The following is an 18,606-nucleotide window of genomic DNA, read 5'->3' as shown; positions in this document are numbered from 1 at the left end:
GCAGGGCTTGAAGAGTATAGGAATTCTCAAAGGGTACAAAGGTAGGATGTTCATCCATCAAGTGCAGCGGGAACAGACACAAATGGCAAATACCAGAGGCTGATTTCGTGAAGGTTAACTGGGATGCATCATTAGATTTAAAGAGGAAGAGAATGGGAGTGGGAATTATGATTAGAGACGAGAAGGGAGAGGCATTGGTAGTTGTTTGTGATTAGAGGAAGCATGTTCAGGTTCCATCAGTGGCAGAATGCCATGCACTTTGGAAAGCATTGGAGTTGTGTAATGAGTTGAACAATCAAAAGGTTATGTTTGAAGGAGATGCCAAGGCTATTGTTTCAGCTGTTAACAGTGAGGAGGAGGATCTGTCCAGTGTTGGTTTTTTAGTTGATGATATACATTCAGTGTTCAGAAACAGACCAAATTGGTCTCTACATTTTGCTTATAGAGAAAAAAATACAGTGGCTCATACATTAGTTAAGGAAGCTTTGAAGTTAGAAGAAGCTAAGATATGGATTGAAGAAATTCCAGGTTTTATTGTAAACTGCTTGGAAATAGATAAACTTTGTATTACTTAAAGTTTGATTAATGAAGTGTTGAGGTTTATTTCACAAAAAAAAAAAAGATAAGTGTTGAAATAGAGGCCAAGTCACCAGCTCGTGCTTTTTATAAGGCTATGGGGAAACGATTGTACGATATACCAAAATGTTGCCCTACCTCTATACCCAAGGGTGATTTAGTAGAAGGTAAATGGGAAGATGTGGGTGCTGTCGTGAACTTTCATCTCGCACACGGTAAGGGCCACAAAAGTATATTATATTATCTATGGCCATGATTTGCTCTTTCTTTCTTATTTTTAAAATTTTTAATTTACAATGATTAATATAATGTCTTTTTAAAAGTTGTTAGGGGTAATTTGGACTTTCGAAAGGGAAAATGGAATATATTGCATGCATTTTTTGGTTTGCTCGGGAGGTGGTTTGGAAGCGTGTTGTTTCCGGCATATGAAAGACATGTTATCCACAGTATCCCATAAACTTCGCCACTGTTAACAACATATTTCGTTCTCGGTCAACATTTCTCACCTTCTCCGATGCTCCAGCAATACACTCAAGGGTGAGGGCTCAGGGTGATGTGTAACGCATCCAATGCCTAAGTCAATATGAGGTGATATTGTATACAAGAGTCTAGAGAGAAAAAGATTCCTCAGCCTAACCTAGAGGTGAGGCTTTATACCCTGGATGAGGTGGACCCCACTCTTTGTCATTGGGTTGTTTAGGCATCATACTGGGTGCCATGCCTACTACAGGGCGACTACTTGCTACTCCGGACGCCATGCCACCACATTAAATGTGGTACACTTCTCTATGCGTCTTGTCCTCTATGGTAGGTGGGAAAGTGCAATACTTCCTGAGTCCCTAGAAAAAGTCTCCTGTCGAGATTGTTGCTTACTACCATCTCTGTTCATTTAATGTAGCGTGATTCCCTATCTCTCGTGTGGGCTGGGACGTATCAGTGATGTGATAACCTCTTCCCATCTGATGCACACCCTACAGGTTGGGTTTGGAACTCTTTCCTCTTGACACAGATAGGCAGGCCGTTCACAAATCATAAGCGCTTCTGAGGAGTGGAGTCAACCCGGCCCCTACTGGGGGGAGAGAGAATATCCCTCCGACCCTACATCTACCGTTCCCAACGTGCCATTATGATGAGCATTGTTATATCTTAATTATATATATGGTTTTGCTGATATTTCATATCGCAAAAGTTTGACATGGGATTAATTTATGTCTCGTTTGTTTTCATAAATGAGATGAGATGAGATGATAAAAATTAAATAAAATATTATTAGAATATTTTTTTATTAACATTTTTTTCTTTGAGATTTGAAAAAGTTGAATTGTTAATTTTATTTTATCTAAGAATTTAAAAAAGTTTTAGTAATTAGATTAGATAAATTAAAAAATTTTATGAAAATAAACGAGTCCAATTAATCATCTTACAAAAGTGGCAGAGTGATTCATAGAAATATCTCTTTAAAATATCTTAATTGCCTTGGAGGGCGGCCTACCTAAAAAAAAAGAGTAGGAAGCCCGTTTTGGGCTCTTGTTAATTTTTTCAATTGTTTATTTATTTATTTATTTTTTTTTACTTAGTAATTAAGAAAATATTGTTTAATAATATTGTGAATTTTTTTCTTTTTTTTTAAATATTTAAAAGTGTTAAAAAAATAATATGAAAAAAATCTTTAAAATTTAAAGATTTTTTTTTCATATTATTTTTTTAATACTTTTAAATATTTTTTAAAAAAAAATCACAAGATTAATAAATAATATTTTCTTAATCATTAAGTCAAAAAAAAAACTTTAAAAAAAATCGATCGAGAAAACTAAACGGGAGCCTAAAACCGAACTCCCTGTTATTTTCCTAAAAAAAAATGTCTTGAAGAATATTCAATAGAAAAAAAAAAACAAAAAAGAAATTGAATAGATCACTCAAAATGGAGGATTGCTGCAGACAGACAAATTGTGAAAGGGAATAGACAGCTTGTTCAAATCTGGTACAAGACATGATCATCTCATGAATGCATGTAGCTGGTTCTTTCAAATGTATCCAGGACTAGTAGTACAAGATATTGTCCCCTTGCCTTGAACAACGTCGGCTGACTTGCTGTTTCAAAGGCATATATGAGTGTACTTTATTAATGTACAATACGCACTTGAGAACATGGCTTCTGATTTTTAGTGAGAAGAAGATTAGCACTAAACCCCGTCCATTTTTTCCTATAAAAGAGCATTAGTCAGTGGCGAAACCAGGAACTTTTATAAGGTGATGCAAGATGTCAACGAGTAGACCACTAAATTACCAATGAATGATCAAGAATAGTCCATTTGGATCGCACCAGCACAGTTCAAATATTCTCCATGATTTTTTTCCTTTTCTATTTCATAGCAAATAAGATGAATTGCTACTCTGTTTTCTTTCCTATTATAGTTTCTTTCCTTAGTTTATTACTTTCTTATGGTAACTTTCCATTACAAAATACTTTCCTTTATTGTTAGTCCCTTCCTACAAATAATAAGTGACTGGGAAGAAAAGGGGATGATTATTATTCTTTTTTGCAAAAGTTAGAACTTTATCAATAAAGTTGTTTCCAGTTTCATTTCAAAATGACACAGCTCTTCTTCATAATTTTATTTATGTCTTCTGCTACGCCAATTTGGCATCAGAGCAAGGTTGCGCCTGGCTTGATGGCAGGAGAAGAAAGTAACCTCCATGATGAAGGGCATGGAGTACCAACCTTTTGAGTTGCTGTCCAGTCACAAAACCAGTAAAACCAACAACGATTCAAGGGGATCGAAAGGATGTTGCAGGAAATCCAAAGAGTCATTACCAACGTTCATGTTGGTGGTGATGGGCATCAAGAGAATAGGAGGAATCGAGATAACCCGCATGGAGATCGTGGGTTTATACCGAGGCGACAGAATCAAGCACCAGATGATTCATCTAGTGATGAAGAGGTCATTGGCTTCGAGGGAGAGGGCCCAACTAATAGAAGGGGGCCAAACCAAATTAACAACTTTCGAATAAAAATCGACTTGCCATGCTTTAACGAACATCTCCATGTCGAGAGCTTTCTTGACTGGTTATTGGAAGTAGAAAACTTTTTTGATTACATGTAGACCCCTAAAGCACAACAGGTGAAGTTAGTGGCATATAAATTGTGTGGTGGTGCATCAGCATGTTGGGAACAAATGCAAAACAATAGGCGATGATAGGGTAAACAACCAGTGCGAGTATGGCCGAAAATGAAGTGACTGATGAGAGCTAGGTTCCTACCGCCAGATTATGAACAAATTATGTATTAGCAATATCAAAATTGCAAGCAAGGCATGAGAACTATAAGCGACTACATGGAAGAATTTTACAGATTGAACTCGCGCAACAACCTTTCTGAAACAAAGTTGTAGCAAGTTGCAAGGTTTGTGGGAAGGTTACGTCTGGCCATCCAAGACAAGGTCTCGTTGCATACAGTATGGACGTTATCGAAGGCTGTTAACTTAGCTATGAAAATTGAGTTACAACTATCCTGACCACAATTAAGAACACTGTCTTTTACTCCACCCACCAAGGCTGTTGATCAACAACCTCAACCAAGCAATTCACAACCAAGTTCGTCTAGTCTTCCTCAAAGAGGAAACACCAACAACCAAGCAAGGAGAGGATCGACAACCCCATAAGTGCGAAGGAGCGGCATCAACAATAATCCTTATTCCAGGCCTACGTTGGGAAAATGTTTTCGATGCAACCAGCCTGGACATCGCTCTGACAAGTGTCCTACATGACGAACAGTGCATATGATTGAAGGGGAAGAGGGAGGTTAGGAGGATGAGGGCGACAATGAAGGTGAAGAAGCAAGAGAGTTCCTAGAAGGCGATGAAGGAGAACCCGTGAACTGTGTCATACAATGGGTGATGTTGGCCCCAAAGGTTGAAGAGGAAAATCAAAGGCACTCGATATTCAAAACACATTGCACTATCAACAATAAGGTATGTAACGTGATTATAAATAGTCGAAGCTGTGAAAATAATGTATCTATAACTCTTGCCACTGCACTTGCTTTGAAAACTGAGAAACACCCATGGCCTTATAAAATCGGTTAGATTCGAAAGGGGTCCGAGACTCACATGAATAGTCTTTGTTGAGTTCCTTTTTCCATTGGGAAAACTGATAAGGATAAGGCATTGTGTGATGTGGTGGAGATGGACGTGTGCCATATTTTTACTTGGACGCCCAATGGCAGTTTGATGTGGATGCTCTTTACAAAGGGCGAGAGAACGTTTATTCATTTTGTGGCAGGGGCGCAAAATAGTAATGGTTCCTACAGGGCCAAGGCACATGAGTCGATCATTGCAGATAAAAAAAATTCCTTCCTCACGGTCTCTGAAGCACAATCCATGGCAAATGCTAAGGAAATAGGGGAATTTTGGACCCTTGTAGTGAAAGGCAGTGCTAAAGTAGAAGCAGTTGATATTCCCTAGCAAGTACATCATCTTTTATCTGAGTTTGGAGACATCATGCCATAGGAACTACCCAAGGGGTTGCCTCCTATGAGAGATGTCCAACACCACATCGATTTGGTCCCAGGGGCAAGCCTGCCGAATATATCTCATTACCATATGAGCCCCAATGAACACCACATTCTTCAAAACCAAGTGGAAGAGCTCCTCCAAAAAGGCCTAATTAGGGAAAGCATGAGTCCATGCATTGTGCCGGCGCTGCTCACACCAAAGAAAGACTGAACCAGGAGGATGTGAGTGGACAGTCACACCATTAACAAGATCATGGTAAAATATTGATTTCCCATTCCTCGTTTAGTTGACATGCTCAACATGCTTGCAGGGTCTAATGTGTTCTTAAAGATAGACCTATAGAGTGGGTACCATCATATTAGAATTCGGCCAGGTGATGAGTGGAAAATAGCGTTAAAAACCAAAGAGGGCCTATATGAATGGTTGGTAATGCCATTCGACTTATCTAATGCACTAAGCACTTTTATGAGGGTCATGCACCAGGTGCTTAAGCCATTCATCGGGAAGTTTGTTATCATTTATTTCGATGACATTCTTCTCTATAGTCAAGATGAGGAAGAACATATTGGGCAACTACGAGAAGTTCTATCCATGCTGCAAAGCTACTTGTCAACCTCAAGAAATGCACCTTTATGAGCAACCAACTGTTTTTCATTGGGTTTGTGATAAGCGCAGAGGGCATTCACGTGGATGATGGGAAAGTCAAGGCCATTGAGAGTGGCCAAAACCTACGACTGTTGGTTATGTGCGCAATTTTCAAGGGTTAGCAACCTTCTATCGAAGGTTCATTAAGAATTTCACTTCCATCGCAGCTCCCATCCCCAAATGCATTATTACGGAAGACTGCATAAAATCTGCCTAGCATCAATTCTGCCCAGTCAACAGATTTCTATCCAAGTTGAGCATTCTAGCTATTACGAATCTTTTTATTTATTGTAAATTATATTCTTTCAAAATTACAGTAAACGTACATATGTATTAGTTACCTAAAATAGGTTTTGTTCTTATATATCTTTCATTCAATAGTTAATGAAAAGTGTGGTGGTTTTTCCATTAAAACCATGTGTATCTTGAGATTTTATATGGTATCAGTAGAGACTTTTCCTACGAGCAAACAGATCCTCTTCTCTAAAATGTCGTCTTCTGCAAATCAAACCTCTGAACCCCACCCAAACACTCATCCCATCTCTTCCACCAAAAATGCCCTCATTGCTCTCAACATCACTACACAAATCAATGAGAAACTGACGCCATCCACCTTTCCTCAATGGAGAGCACAATTTGAAGCTCTTCTTATATGATACAACCTCCTTGACTATGTTCATGGAATTTCCCAGTGCCCCTCCCCTGCTGGCACACCTCAAACCAAGTTAAATAAAATTCATTAGGTTCGTTAGGATAAATTAATCCTGAGCGTCATTTTGGCTTCCACCTCAACCACCATTACTCCCCTCATCGTCATTGCCAAAACCTCTCACGAGGCTTGGAAAAAACTTCATCACATGTATGCCAGTAAATCTAGAACTCAAGCCATGCAACTCAAGGAAGAACTTACCTTGATTCAGTGAGGAAATCGCTCTATTCCTGACTATTTGAATGCTGTGAAAGCCCTTGCTGATGAGATCGCACTCATCGATCATCCAATATCTGATGATGATCTTACCCTTTATACTCTTAACGGATTGGGTTCTAATTTCAGGGAAATTGTTGCACCAATTCGAGCACGGGAAACATCTCTGGCCTTCGAAGAGCTTCACGACATTCTTGTGGGGCATGAAAGTTACCTGCGGTGTTTGGAGTCTTCGACCTAGCAGCTGAAGAAGGGACAGTTTCATTGGGAAGAAGAACAAGAAGTCAGTTTTGCTCTTATAAAAGAAAGGTTGTCTACGACTCCTATGCTAATGTTACCAAGTTTTAAAAAACTCTTTGAAGTGGAGTGTGATGCATTTATAGTGGGCATTGGTGCAATTCTATCCCAAGAAGGTTGGCCCATAGAATTTTTCAGCAAAACACTAAATGAGTCTCGACAGAAGTGGATGACTTATGAATTGGAATTCTACACTGTTATTCGATCTCTTAAGCATTGGGAACATTATTTGATCTAAAGGGAGTTTGTTTTATACAACGATCATCATGCCTTGAAATTTATAAACACCCAGAGTAACTTGAGCCGAATGCATGCAAGATGGATCGGATTCAAGTAGAAATTTACCATGGTGTTGAAACATAAATAAGGACAACAAAACAAGGTAGCCGACGCCCTCAGCCGTCGAACAACCTTACTACTGACCTTGAAGGCTGAACTCACAGGCTTTGAACAACTACAAGAATTGTATATAGATGATCTGGATTTCACTGAAATATGGAGCAAGTGCTCGAATGGACAAGTTGTGGAAGATTTTCATGTTCATGCTAAATATCTTTTTTGGGGAAATCAGTTCTGCATTCCTCGAACTTCTTTGCATGAGAACCTGATCCGAGAGCTCCATGGAGGAGGCTTAACTTTATCAATAAAGTTGTTTACAGTTTCATTTCAAGAAGACACAGCTCTTCTTCATAATTTTATTTCTATCTTTCGCCACGCCATAAGGGGGCCAACTTTTCTATTATGTGATACATTAGATCTCAATAATTTGTTACATATATATACATAGAAATAAAATTCTAAGAAACACAACTTAATATATGTTTCAAATTTCTGACAATAATGTTTCATAGAATAATATTAATCTATTATTATTTTTATAATGAAATATTTAGAATTTATTTTTTTATAGAAACTATCAAGTGATCTTTTAAAATGTTTATCAAGTTTCATGCAAAACCTAAATATTTTCGTATCACATTAAGTATATAATACTATAATTGAGATCTTAAATAATCTGTTTTTTACTCAATGAAGTCTAGAGGATAAAACCTTTCAACTATTGTTCATGTAAATCATCAACCTTAAATGATTTTTCTTATATTTTTACTTAATCTAATATTATATAACAAAAAAAAAAAAACTTGAAGATCCATATTAATAAGTTTATTATTTTTCTTAAACTTAGTTTTAATTTAATTTTGGTGAGGTCAAATCCTTGAAAATAAATAATATATAAAAATTTTAAACTATAGGAAAAAAATTGAAGAAGACATTTTTAGGTATATTGAAAATTTCGAAAATTTTAAAGAACATATGATGATTGTAAATTCTTTTGGCATGGCCAGTTACTATATTTATATAATTATAAATAAAATATAGGATATATTTTAAATTTTTTAATAACTATTTTATTTTGGGGGGAATGGCCTCCATTAGACATAACGTAGGTCCGCCGCTGGCATTAGTGGCCTGGACACAGAGTCTTTCATCCCGACTAGATGTTGGTGCTGTCGTGAACTTTCCTCTCGCACACGGTAAGGGTCACAAAAGGATATTGTATTTTATTTGCAATCATCTCACTGAATTATCAATTTCAATGATCACAACACGTGAAACTACTAAAAACTTTTACGCTGTAATTAAAGGTTGACACTATTAATACCCTTTAATTTTATCTCTATGTTAATTTGCCCTTTCTTTCTTATTTTTAAAATTTTTAATGTACGATGATTATGATGTCTTTTTCAAAGTTGTTAGGGGTAATTTGGACTTTCGAAAGGGAAAATGGAATAGATCACTCAGAATGGAGGATTGCATACGTACCCACAGAAACCCACAGAAAATGGAATGCAAATCACGTACGTCTTCAGGTGCTCATCAACGATTGTCAAAATCAGGAACCATCTGCTCGCGTGCCTACTGTACGTTAATAATGTCAAAATCAGGAAACAGCCACCCAAAAATAATCTATACATAATATTTTATATAATACATTATATAATAATATTTTAAATAAAAAATATTTTTATACAATATCTTATAAAAATAATATAATTTTATAAAAATATTTCTCTTTTATAATATTAATATATAATATAATATATAATTTATTATGTGTACATTATTACTCAATCAGAAAACAGCTGGCCATCGTCGATCTTTGACTGTATATTTTTTTAAATTTTATGATTAAGTAAATATTTTTTAATAATATGTATTTTTTTTTAAAAAAATATTTAAATATATAAAAAAAATCATATAAAAAAAAAAAAAAAAAAAAAACAGAAAATGCATTACGGGAGACTCCAGCGGGAGGTCCCAGCGTGCGTGTAGACCCACCCTTTGATAATTAAGCTTGAACAATCATGACAAGGGCACAATTTCCAAAGATACATGAGTTGAAAGAACCAGGTACATGCATTCATGAGATGATGTCTTGTACCAGATTTGAACAAGCTGACTATGCCCTTTTTACAATTTTTTGTTTTTACAATTTTTTGTTTTTCTGTGATTACGTACAGTATATTATACAAAATATTACTTCATTTTCCGTTAGCTGTTTCCTGATTTTGACATTATCAACGTACAGTAGGCACGCGAGCAGATGGCTCCTGATTTTTTGACAATCGTCGATGATCAGCACCTGAAGACGTACGTGATTTGTATTATGGTGTCGGCCAAAGAAAAATGAATTAACGTGGAAGATCACTGAGAAGAAGATTGGCCATTTTTTCCTATAAAAGCCGAAGAGCATTAGTGGCCTGGACACAGTCTTTCATTCCTAGTACTAATTACTTCTACTTCCTGGTACTAAAATACTGAAAACTCTTTATAATTGAAGGGAAAAATGTCTTCTTCTCTGTCTGGTAAGTTAAGTATTGAAATAGAGGTCAAGTCACCAGCTCGTGCTTTTTATGAGGCCAACGCGAAACGATTGTACGAGATACCAAAACTTTGCCCTACCTATATACCCAAGGTTGATTTAGTAGAAGGTAAATGGGAAGAAGTGGGTGCTGTCTTTAACTGGCATCTCGTATACGGTAAGGGCAACAAAAGTTCGTTGTTGATCACATGATATTGTATTAGTATAAACTGATCTCTCACGTGTCACTTGTTATTTTATTGGCCTGGCTTCGTAGGGGGGAAAACTGTAATTTCTAAGGAGATATACGAGAGCATAGATGACGAAAAACTATCGGTTACGTTCAAGGTGATAGGAGGATCATTCGTGGAGTCATTCAAAAGTTTCAAGTTCATTTCGCAGGCCTTTCCAAAGAAAGAGGGAAGCTTGGTCCGTTGGACTTATGAATATGAGAAACTCAACGCGGATATTCCAGATCCAAAAGAATTGCTTCAGTTTGCAGCTGATCTTACCAGAGAGATAGATGATAATCTTCTAAAGATCAGCCAGGAGTAGATATGCACTCAAAAACATCACATACATATAGCATAAATATATATATATATATATAATTAAATAAATACCTTTATTTTCTGAAAAAGAAAGTACGTAAAAAGGTACCCTTTCCTGCATCATGTATTGTTGGTTTTTTTTTTTTTTTTTTTTGTCATCGTAGTTTTAGCAGGTACCTCGTGCCTTTCATGGTGGATCAATCCATTATATGTACTCATATGGCATCTGATCTATCTCTCTAAATTTATGCTTATAATAAACCTGCAAACGAAACTTCCTTGTGCTTAATTTCGATCATTTTGTTGATTAAATAATGGTTTCCACTTTATTATAATATCGTACGTACTAGGAAAGAAATGAGGTACAATCCTCACATCTTGGATCACCAAAAATGATCCAACGAAAAATATTTCAAAACAGCAAGTCAATTAAAATAATTTAAACGTAATGATAAAATGAAGATAAAATAATTAAATCTTACAATAAATTAATTTAAAATAAAGAACAATTTAAATGTATAACAATAATTAATAGCAAGAAATATATCAAATTTAATTTTCACAAATTTAAAAATCATAAAAATAAACCCACTAAAAATCCAACAATTTTAAAATAGGAGAATAAATTTTTGAATTAATAAAAATAATCATTCAATAAAAATACACTAAAATACAGAGTGTTACATCCTCCCCCCTTAAATAAAATTTCGTCCTCAAAATTGGCAAGGTCAAACATTAAAGCTAGGACAGGAATAAGATTCGACTAAGAGCAGTCTTAAGAAACATACCGCCAGGGTCAACAAATGTGGCTCTTCTTGTCCAAAACTCTTCTTCAATGACGACACGTGGAACACATCATGAACTTCCCCAAAATAGTCCGGCAATGCAACTCTATAAGCAACAAGCCCAACTTTCTCTATAATCCGAAAAGGGCCAACATACATCGGACTAAGTCTTCCCTCCTTACCAAAGCGCTTAACGCCTTTCATATGAGAGACTTTGAGATAAACCCAATCACCTACCTCCAAGGATAAGTCTCTTCTCCTTGTATCTGCATAACTCTTCTGGCGACTTTGTGCTTCCACCATTTTAGTCCTTATAAACCAAACTTGATCTTTCATTTCTTGAATTATCTTAAGCCCAATTAATTTACTCTCGCCAACTTTATCCCAACACAAAGGCGATCTACACTTCCTTCCATACAAAACTTCATACGGGGCCATCTGAATGGAGGAATGAAAACTATTATTATAAGCAAACTCAACTAGCAGCAGATGATTCTCCCAACTTCTCTGAAATTCCATGACACAAGCTCGCAACATATCCTTAAGAGTCTGGATAGTACGCTCTGATTGGCCGTCTGTCTGAGGGTGATATGCAGTACTAAACTTCAACTTAATGCCTAAGGCTGCCTGCAAACTCTTCCAAAAATGGGACGTGAACCGCGGGTCTCGATCTGACATGATACTCTGGGGTACTCCATGCAAACGCACCGTCTCCTTAACATACAACCGAGTCAACTTACCTAAAGAGTCGGTATTATTAACAGGTAAGAAATGGGCACTCTTGGTCAACCGACCAACAATCACCCAAACTGAGTTATTTTCACTAGGGGTCCTTGACAAGCCGACAACAAAATCCATACAAATATCATCCCACTTCCACTCAGGAATAGGGAGAGGTTGAAGTTTACCAACGGGTCTTTGATGCTCCATCTTAACTTGACAGCATGGGACATATTTCTCAATAAACTTGACGATATCCATCATACTCGCGTTAGTCCCCCAGTGACACATCACGCCCAATATTCCTATGGTAGCTATGTTATCAAATCTCATTTCCTCAAGAACCTTAATACAAAATCTAATAAATTCCAATGATTAATAGCTTCATACAATAATCCATGCTAACCTCAATCAACTCCTATGTTACAACTTCTAAACCTCCATTGAATTCTACCTTTGGTAACCTAATGGCCACTTCCATTGTTAACCATCAATAACAAATTTTGCACAACCAAATGATTAATCTCCAACTACAAATATCATCTCAAAAATTCAAGTCACCGCTAATTCCTCAAGATTAGCGTAAAATCCGAACTCCTAACTACAATTACAAATGTCACGCTCCTACTGCGCACTCTGATAATTCACCACATGCATAAAATTTATGTCCTCATAAAACTAATACCATCAAGTACAAGATGGCTCTATACCTACTAATGAAAAACTCTTATCATAGTTTGGTAGAAAATACTCTATTTCCCAAAACCACGAGTTATCACCCATAGTCCTCAAGTAACTCTGTTGCCTTAATCAAAATCAATATTCCGCAAAATACATCCATGATCATAAACAGAAAACCAATATCAATCAACCTCAACATCCCAAATTGTAAACAAGTAATATCACCCCAAAATATGCCCATCTCATCTAAGATAAGGAACATACCCTAAAAAGCTCGATTCCAACTCAGTCAACCAATAAGAGCGCCTATAAACTTCTACCTGACAACCTAAACCCAAAAGCTCATCACCTACATTCTGAATAACATCTAATCTAGCGGTAACTAAACTCACTACGAACTACCATTGACTTCACCAAAACATTATCAAAACCTTCATGGTAACTTGCCCACCTACTTCTACTCCTATAAGTTAGTATTAGCATGACTAATTCCTTCAATAGCACATCATTATTAAACTTCAAGGCAAGCCATACTGCTCAAATCATCAATCCACTAAAAGCCAAAGCGAAGCACCCAAGGATCCTAATGCTATATTAACTCACATACTTGATCATATCATCCACCACTGATGCCTAAGCTTCAACTTCCAAGATCTTATTACACACCATACATGACGACCCATCAATCTCTCTTAAAGTTAAATAACAATGTCCTTAATTCAATCAACTGAATGTTCGATCTCCAAAGAAAGTATAACCTCAAAATTTAGATTCCTAGGTAACCTCAAGTCACAATTAATTCCTATAGATAATCACAATAATTATTGCCAACCATTATTCTATTGAGTAATCCGCTTCGACTACACACTCCGATCTACTCAAAAAAAAAAAAAAAAAAAAAAAACTCAAAGCCAAAATCCCTTTGATTTAATACTATTGTATTTACTCCTCTTCAGCACCTACCCAAGCTACTTCTTCCAAGCCAAAAATGAGACTTGAACCCGTTCTCTCCAAAATGCATACACACTCACCATTACTTCGCATCGATCTCATGCACCCTTAGCCAAAACCAATAATCCTCCAAACTTGCAAGTGGTCCAACACTACCATTTCCATCAATTGGACCTATATCCTCAAAATCAACAAGAACCATTTCCTAAATTCGCACCATCCATCTATTATCCTTAAAATTGATATGGATTAAATCTTTAACCTGACACTGTAACCTTGAGCTAAAAAAAACAATCATTTTCTGAACTAGATCAACATCTTCAATTCTCGAAAAATATCCAAACTAGATCATTACCTTCCATCTCCAAAGAAGTTCTCTTCTGAAAAATTATCATATCAGTAACTCAACTCTGATCAATCCCATTTAATGGTTACCAACTAATTAATTGCTAGAATAGACCAAGTTAGCAGACCAAGCTAGCGTACCAAGTCTACAAAACTAAGAACTCAAATCCTATTATAATTTAGCCCTTCAACTCTGCAATTCTAAAACCATAAACCAGATAAGAATCATTTCCCGAGATCCTCAAGATTGATGACCTTAAATCTAAAACATTTCATCTTATAAAGCGTGAAAATCCTAAAGTCCCAAATGTTAACAAACTACTCATCAAAATCGGCAAGATCGTAAACTTCTAATCTAAGTAATCCTTCAAATGCTTGTTGAAACTACCATCTTAAATCCAATAAACTTATTTCCTAAAAACTATAGATCAGCCACAAACCTTAGATGAACTTATCATAAATCTAACATTGAAGTTCGTTGAACTTACAACCTCCTACCCCACAAACTCATTACACAAATTATACGGAACCTAAGACCTCAATTATCCTAAGTGATTTAAAACTATTCTCCTCCTCAATTGCAACTTGAGTTCCTACTCCATAGAGTCCACCCAGACCATGTCGTTCGAGCCTCGATATTAAAAATAACCCAATCACCAAGAGTTCAGGCCTACTACACTAAATGTTCAAGCCTAACAATGGCATTCACCGTCGTACCATCTTCCTACCATAGCACAACCCTTAACCCGCCTTTCAAGTCCAAACAAAACAAAACAAAAAAAAATTCCATAAATAAATAACATACGACAAAATAAACAAAACAAATGAACTAGTACACAATAAAATAATTAAAACAAATAAAATAACCTACCATAAAATAAAACAAATAATATAAAATAACATACAACAAAATAAATAAACAAATAAAGTAGTACACAATAAAATAAATAAAACCAAGAAAAACAACATACTTTAAATTAAATAATTTAACTTACAACTTTAAAAATTTCTGGTACCTCACCTAAGGGACATGTGAGTTTACCCAGAGTCGAACTGTTCTGTTACTACCTGTGGTGCCCCCGACCCCTATGTAAGGAAACACGAGAATCGAGACGTCATAATGATGACAACATGGTCACGCATCCCAACGAAAGTGCCAAGTGTGTGTACATGCAACAGTGTACAACAAACAATGCAGCAGATAAATATAAATAAGTCAACGAAGTACCAGAATTTTTTAATACAAACTAACATAAGTAAAATGATTGAAAGAGTTATACAATCATCCCAAATAAAATATAATACAAGTCTCAGACCAAATGCGAGTGATCTCAATCACTCCTCGGGCGGAACCGAATCCTCAGGCTCACCCTCATCCACCTCTGCATCAAAATCTGCGTTACCATAGAACGGTACCGCAGGTAAGTATAAACCCAAACAACCACGGGATAAAAACATATTAGTGCAACTAACATGCATGTATATGATGAAATATGCGTCAGATTCAAAAATATCATTTTCCTCGAAAATGGATATTTTTCAACACATGCCAAAATCTCATTTTAGCCCAAAAATAATAATCCATCATTTTTCCAGAAAATGACCCAAATCAATAAAACATCATTTTTCCAGAAAATGAATCACATAAAAATCATTTTATTCAACACACTTTATTTTTCCAGAAAACAGCCCATTAATCCATTAACAATGCACCATGATCTCCCATAGGGATCATCCGCACGTCCTGGCTACGTAGCGATGCCCAGTTCTGCCCCCAACTCGTTCGTGGCCAAGCATCCTCTACGCAACGAGCGATGCCTAGTTCCGTGCCCAGCGCGCTCGTGGCCAAGCATCCTCTAGCCCCCGCCAGCAAAGGGGCCACGGAGTCGGCACGAGACCATCTCATCTGATCCCGTTGTCGCCCTGGGACAACCCAGGGGACGTCACTCAGTATATTCCTCTCTCGAGTGACCAAAGGAGCTCCACCGAGATAATATCCCATCTCGGCTGGGGGTCGTGATACACACGCACCCAAAAATCTTTTAACACATGAAAATCCAGTTTTCAATAAACACATGAACATAAATGCATGTACACGAAAACCCAATTTCCTTTACAAACATGATCATGCATGCAAATATGCCATGTACATGAACAACGCCATAACCAACAACCAACAACTCACAATGCAAACCAAACACACAACAACTTCGTCCACAATCCATCCGACCCCCGTACTCCTCGGACTCAGTCCGACATATAACCAACCAGATCACAACAATATGGGTTAGTGCAAAAATATATTTAAATCACGATAATTCTTTGAAAAAATACTTACAGTGCTATATAATGATTTTCGAAGGATCACGGAGGTGCAAGAAGTGGCGGCTCAGCAACGTAACAGTGTAAAATACACTGTGGCCGTGGGTCTCAAAAACTTACTTTTGAATGGGGATGAACCAAGACTCGAAATTGATAGGTTAGGGCTTAGGGATGTAGGTGAAGCTAGTGGTGGTGGTGATTGGCCATGGGTGGCGGCGTAGAGGGCGGTCGAAAACCACAAAGTCCAAAACAGAGATAGAGATAGATCGGCTTCACCGGCGGTAGATCAGGACTAAGGATGGGTGCATTGGGTTGCTAGGAGGTCGAAGATAAAGTGGTGAAGAGATGGTGGCCGGAGGTGGAGCGACGGCAGCGCGCGAGCTCAAGATGTGCCGCGGCTTAGTGAAGGGCGTGGGGGCTAACGACGGCGAGTTAGAGGCCGAGCTTGGTGGGGGATGATGGTCGGTGGGAGGGGCAGCTGTGGTGGTGGGCGGTAATGCTGGGCGGTGGCGCACGGCGCCGGGCTGGGGAAGAGACGCACGGATGGGAGAAGGGAGAGGGGAGGCGTTGCGCGGGGGAGGTAAACACAGGGGAGGAGAAAAAGAAAAAGAAAGAAGAAAAAGATGAAAGAAAAGGAGGAAAGAAAAAAGAGGAAAAAAATAAAAGTGAAGGAAAGAAAAAAGAGGAAAAAAATAAAAGTGAAGGAAAGAAATGAGGTCCAATCCTCACATCTTGGGTCACCAAAAATGATCAAACGAAAAATATTTCAAAACAAGAAGTCAATTAAAATAATTTAAACGTAATGATAAAATGAAGATAAAATAATTAAATCTCACAATAAATTAATTTAAAATAAAGAACAATTTAAATGCATAACAATAATTAATATTAAGAAACATATCAAATTTAATTTTCACAAATTTAAAAATCATAAAAATAAACCCACTAAAAATCCAACAATTTTAAAATAAGAGAATAAATTTTTGAATTAATAAAAATAATCATTCAATAAAAATACACTAAAATACGGGGTGTTACATCTTTTATCTCTCTGAAACTACGATTCTACATATATCTCTGGAGATTGGGTTGTGAAGTTTGGATTTGTGCAGTTTGGGATATTTTGTTCAATCTACCTAGTTGTTGCTCTGATTACTCATTTGAGAGTATTTTTTTTTACATGTATTGAGGATTGTTGTGTGTGGGATTCCAAACTTGTTGATTTCGGATTTTCACGGGAGCACACCACGTGTTTGTGAAAATTTCTGAATCAACCTAGAGTTGCTATTTAGAGCTATATTTTTTACTTAGTTGATTTTATGCTTCAGATGAGATTCAAAGAACGTGCTAAGTGCCAAAAGCTCACACCCCCAGTGCCAACTAAGAGCTCCACCTCCTCAAGTAAGGATGAACCTGTGGCAAATCCACATCAGTCAGGAGAAACCTCAACTCATTCTCTTCCACCTGTGCCTGCACCTACTAAAGCCACTACTGCTCGTTTTCCTTCAAGTGAAGCTGAAAATGCCTATCGCACTACTTTTTCTAAAAGACTAGTGTTGGGTGAGAGGGAGGTAAGTATTAATGATTTTCCTTCGGATGATTTTCAACTCATCCAAAGAATATTTACTGAGAGAGGCTGGGAGAACCTTGCTCATGCATCTCCCACTCCTTGTGTTGAAGTTGTCCGCGAGTTCTATTCAAACATTACTCACTTCAACCTGGATGAGCATAGCATTACGTCTATTGTTTGGGAAACTCAAATTGATGTTTCTCCTACTGTTTTAAGATACTTATATGATCTACCTGAGGTGGAAAAACCTTTATATCCATATAAGGGCATGGGGGCTCCAACAAAGACTGCAATGCGCAATCTATTTGTTGGTCCCGATGGTCCAAAGTGGATAGCCAAGTCTCATAGACTGCCTCTTAACAATATGCTTCCTCAGTTTAGACTCTTGGCAAAATTAGTGCTCACAAATCTCTGGCCCATAAGCCGTCACACAAAAATTACACTTGAGAGAGCCTGCTTCATGTATGCTTTGGCAACTGAAGTCTCTATTGATTTTCCACGTCATGTTATTGATATTATATATCGTTCTCATGTGGAAAAAGAGCAAAATCTTCCTTTTGGCAGCTTAATTACCAAGTTAGCTATGAAAGCCAAAGTCCCCCTTCAGGCAAATGAGCCTACAATGAAGATGCCAGGATCTATCTCAACCTTAACTGTGGTCAAATCTGCGGTTGTCCTTACTAAAAAGAGACCTCCAACTAATGAGTCAGCTTCTTCACCTACAGAGCCTTCTGGTTCTATGACTCAAGTTCTTGAGCAAATCTCTCTTTTGTCTCAAAAGATTGATTTATTTTCTGCAAAATGCGAATAAGGCCAGTCCAAGTTAGAGCAACAATTAGCTGTTGTATGCTCTGATTGTGT

At 37.1% G+C, this 18,606-nt stretch overlaps 1 protein-coding gene and 1 long non-coding RNA gene across 2 annotated transcripts; one reads left to right on the top strand and one right to left on the bottom strand.

The window, feature by feature from the left end:
* Positions 1 to 6,254: 6,254 nt before the first annotated feature.
* On the bottom strand, positions 6,255 to 15,078 carry LOC121253919. The gene is made up of 3 exons (XR_005938531.1): positions 14,922 to 15,078; positions 6,979 to 6,980; positions 6,255 to 6,266 (listed from the first exon to the last, which is right to left on the bottom strand). It is a non-coding gene; the product is annotated as an uncharacterized LOC121253919 (long non-coding RNA).
* On the top strand, positions 9,710 to 10,700 carry LOC121253917 (MLP-like protein 43). The gene is made up of 2 exons (XM_041153839.1): positions 9,710 to 9,998; positions 10,098 to 10,700. Exons 1-2 carry the CDS (start codon positions 9,806 to 9,808, stop codon positions 10,373 to 10,375), a joined length of 471 nt encoding a protein of 156 aa, XP_041009773.1. The 5' UTR covers positions 9,710 to 9,805; the 3' UTR covers positions 10,376 to 10,700.
* Positions 15,079 to 18,606: the final 3,528 nt, after the last annotated feature.

Source organism: Juglans microcarpa x Juglans regia, chromosome 3D, assembly GCF_004785595.1.
Source record: "Juglans microcarpa x Juglans regia isolate MS1-56 chromosome 3D, Jm3101_v1.0, whole genome shotgun sequence".
Classification (NCBI taxonomy): Eukaryota; Viridiplantae; Streptophyta; class Magnoliopsida; order Fagales; family Juglandaceae; genus Juglans; species Juglans microcarpa x Juglans regia.
This window is presented reverse-complemented; position numbering and strand designations above follow the sequence as displayed.

Coding starts and splice junctions, on each gene's coding strand:
- LOC121253917 (XM_041153839.1), top strand. CDS start 9,806: ATGTCTTCTTCTCTGTCTGGTAAGTTAAGTATTGAAATAGAGGTCAAG. Junction 9,999..10,097: donor TAACTGGCATCTCGTATACG/GTAAGGGCAACA, acceptor CTGGCTTCGTAG/GGGGGAAAACTGTAATTTCT.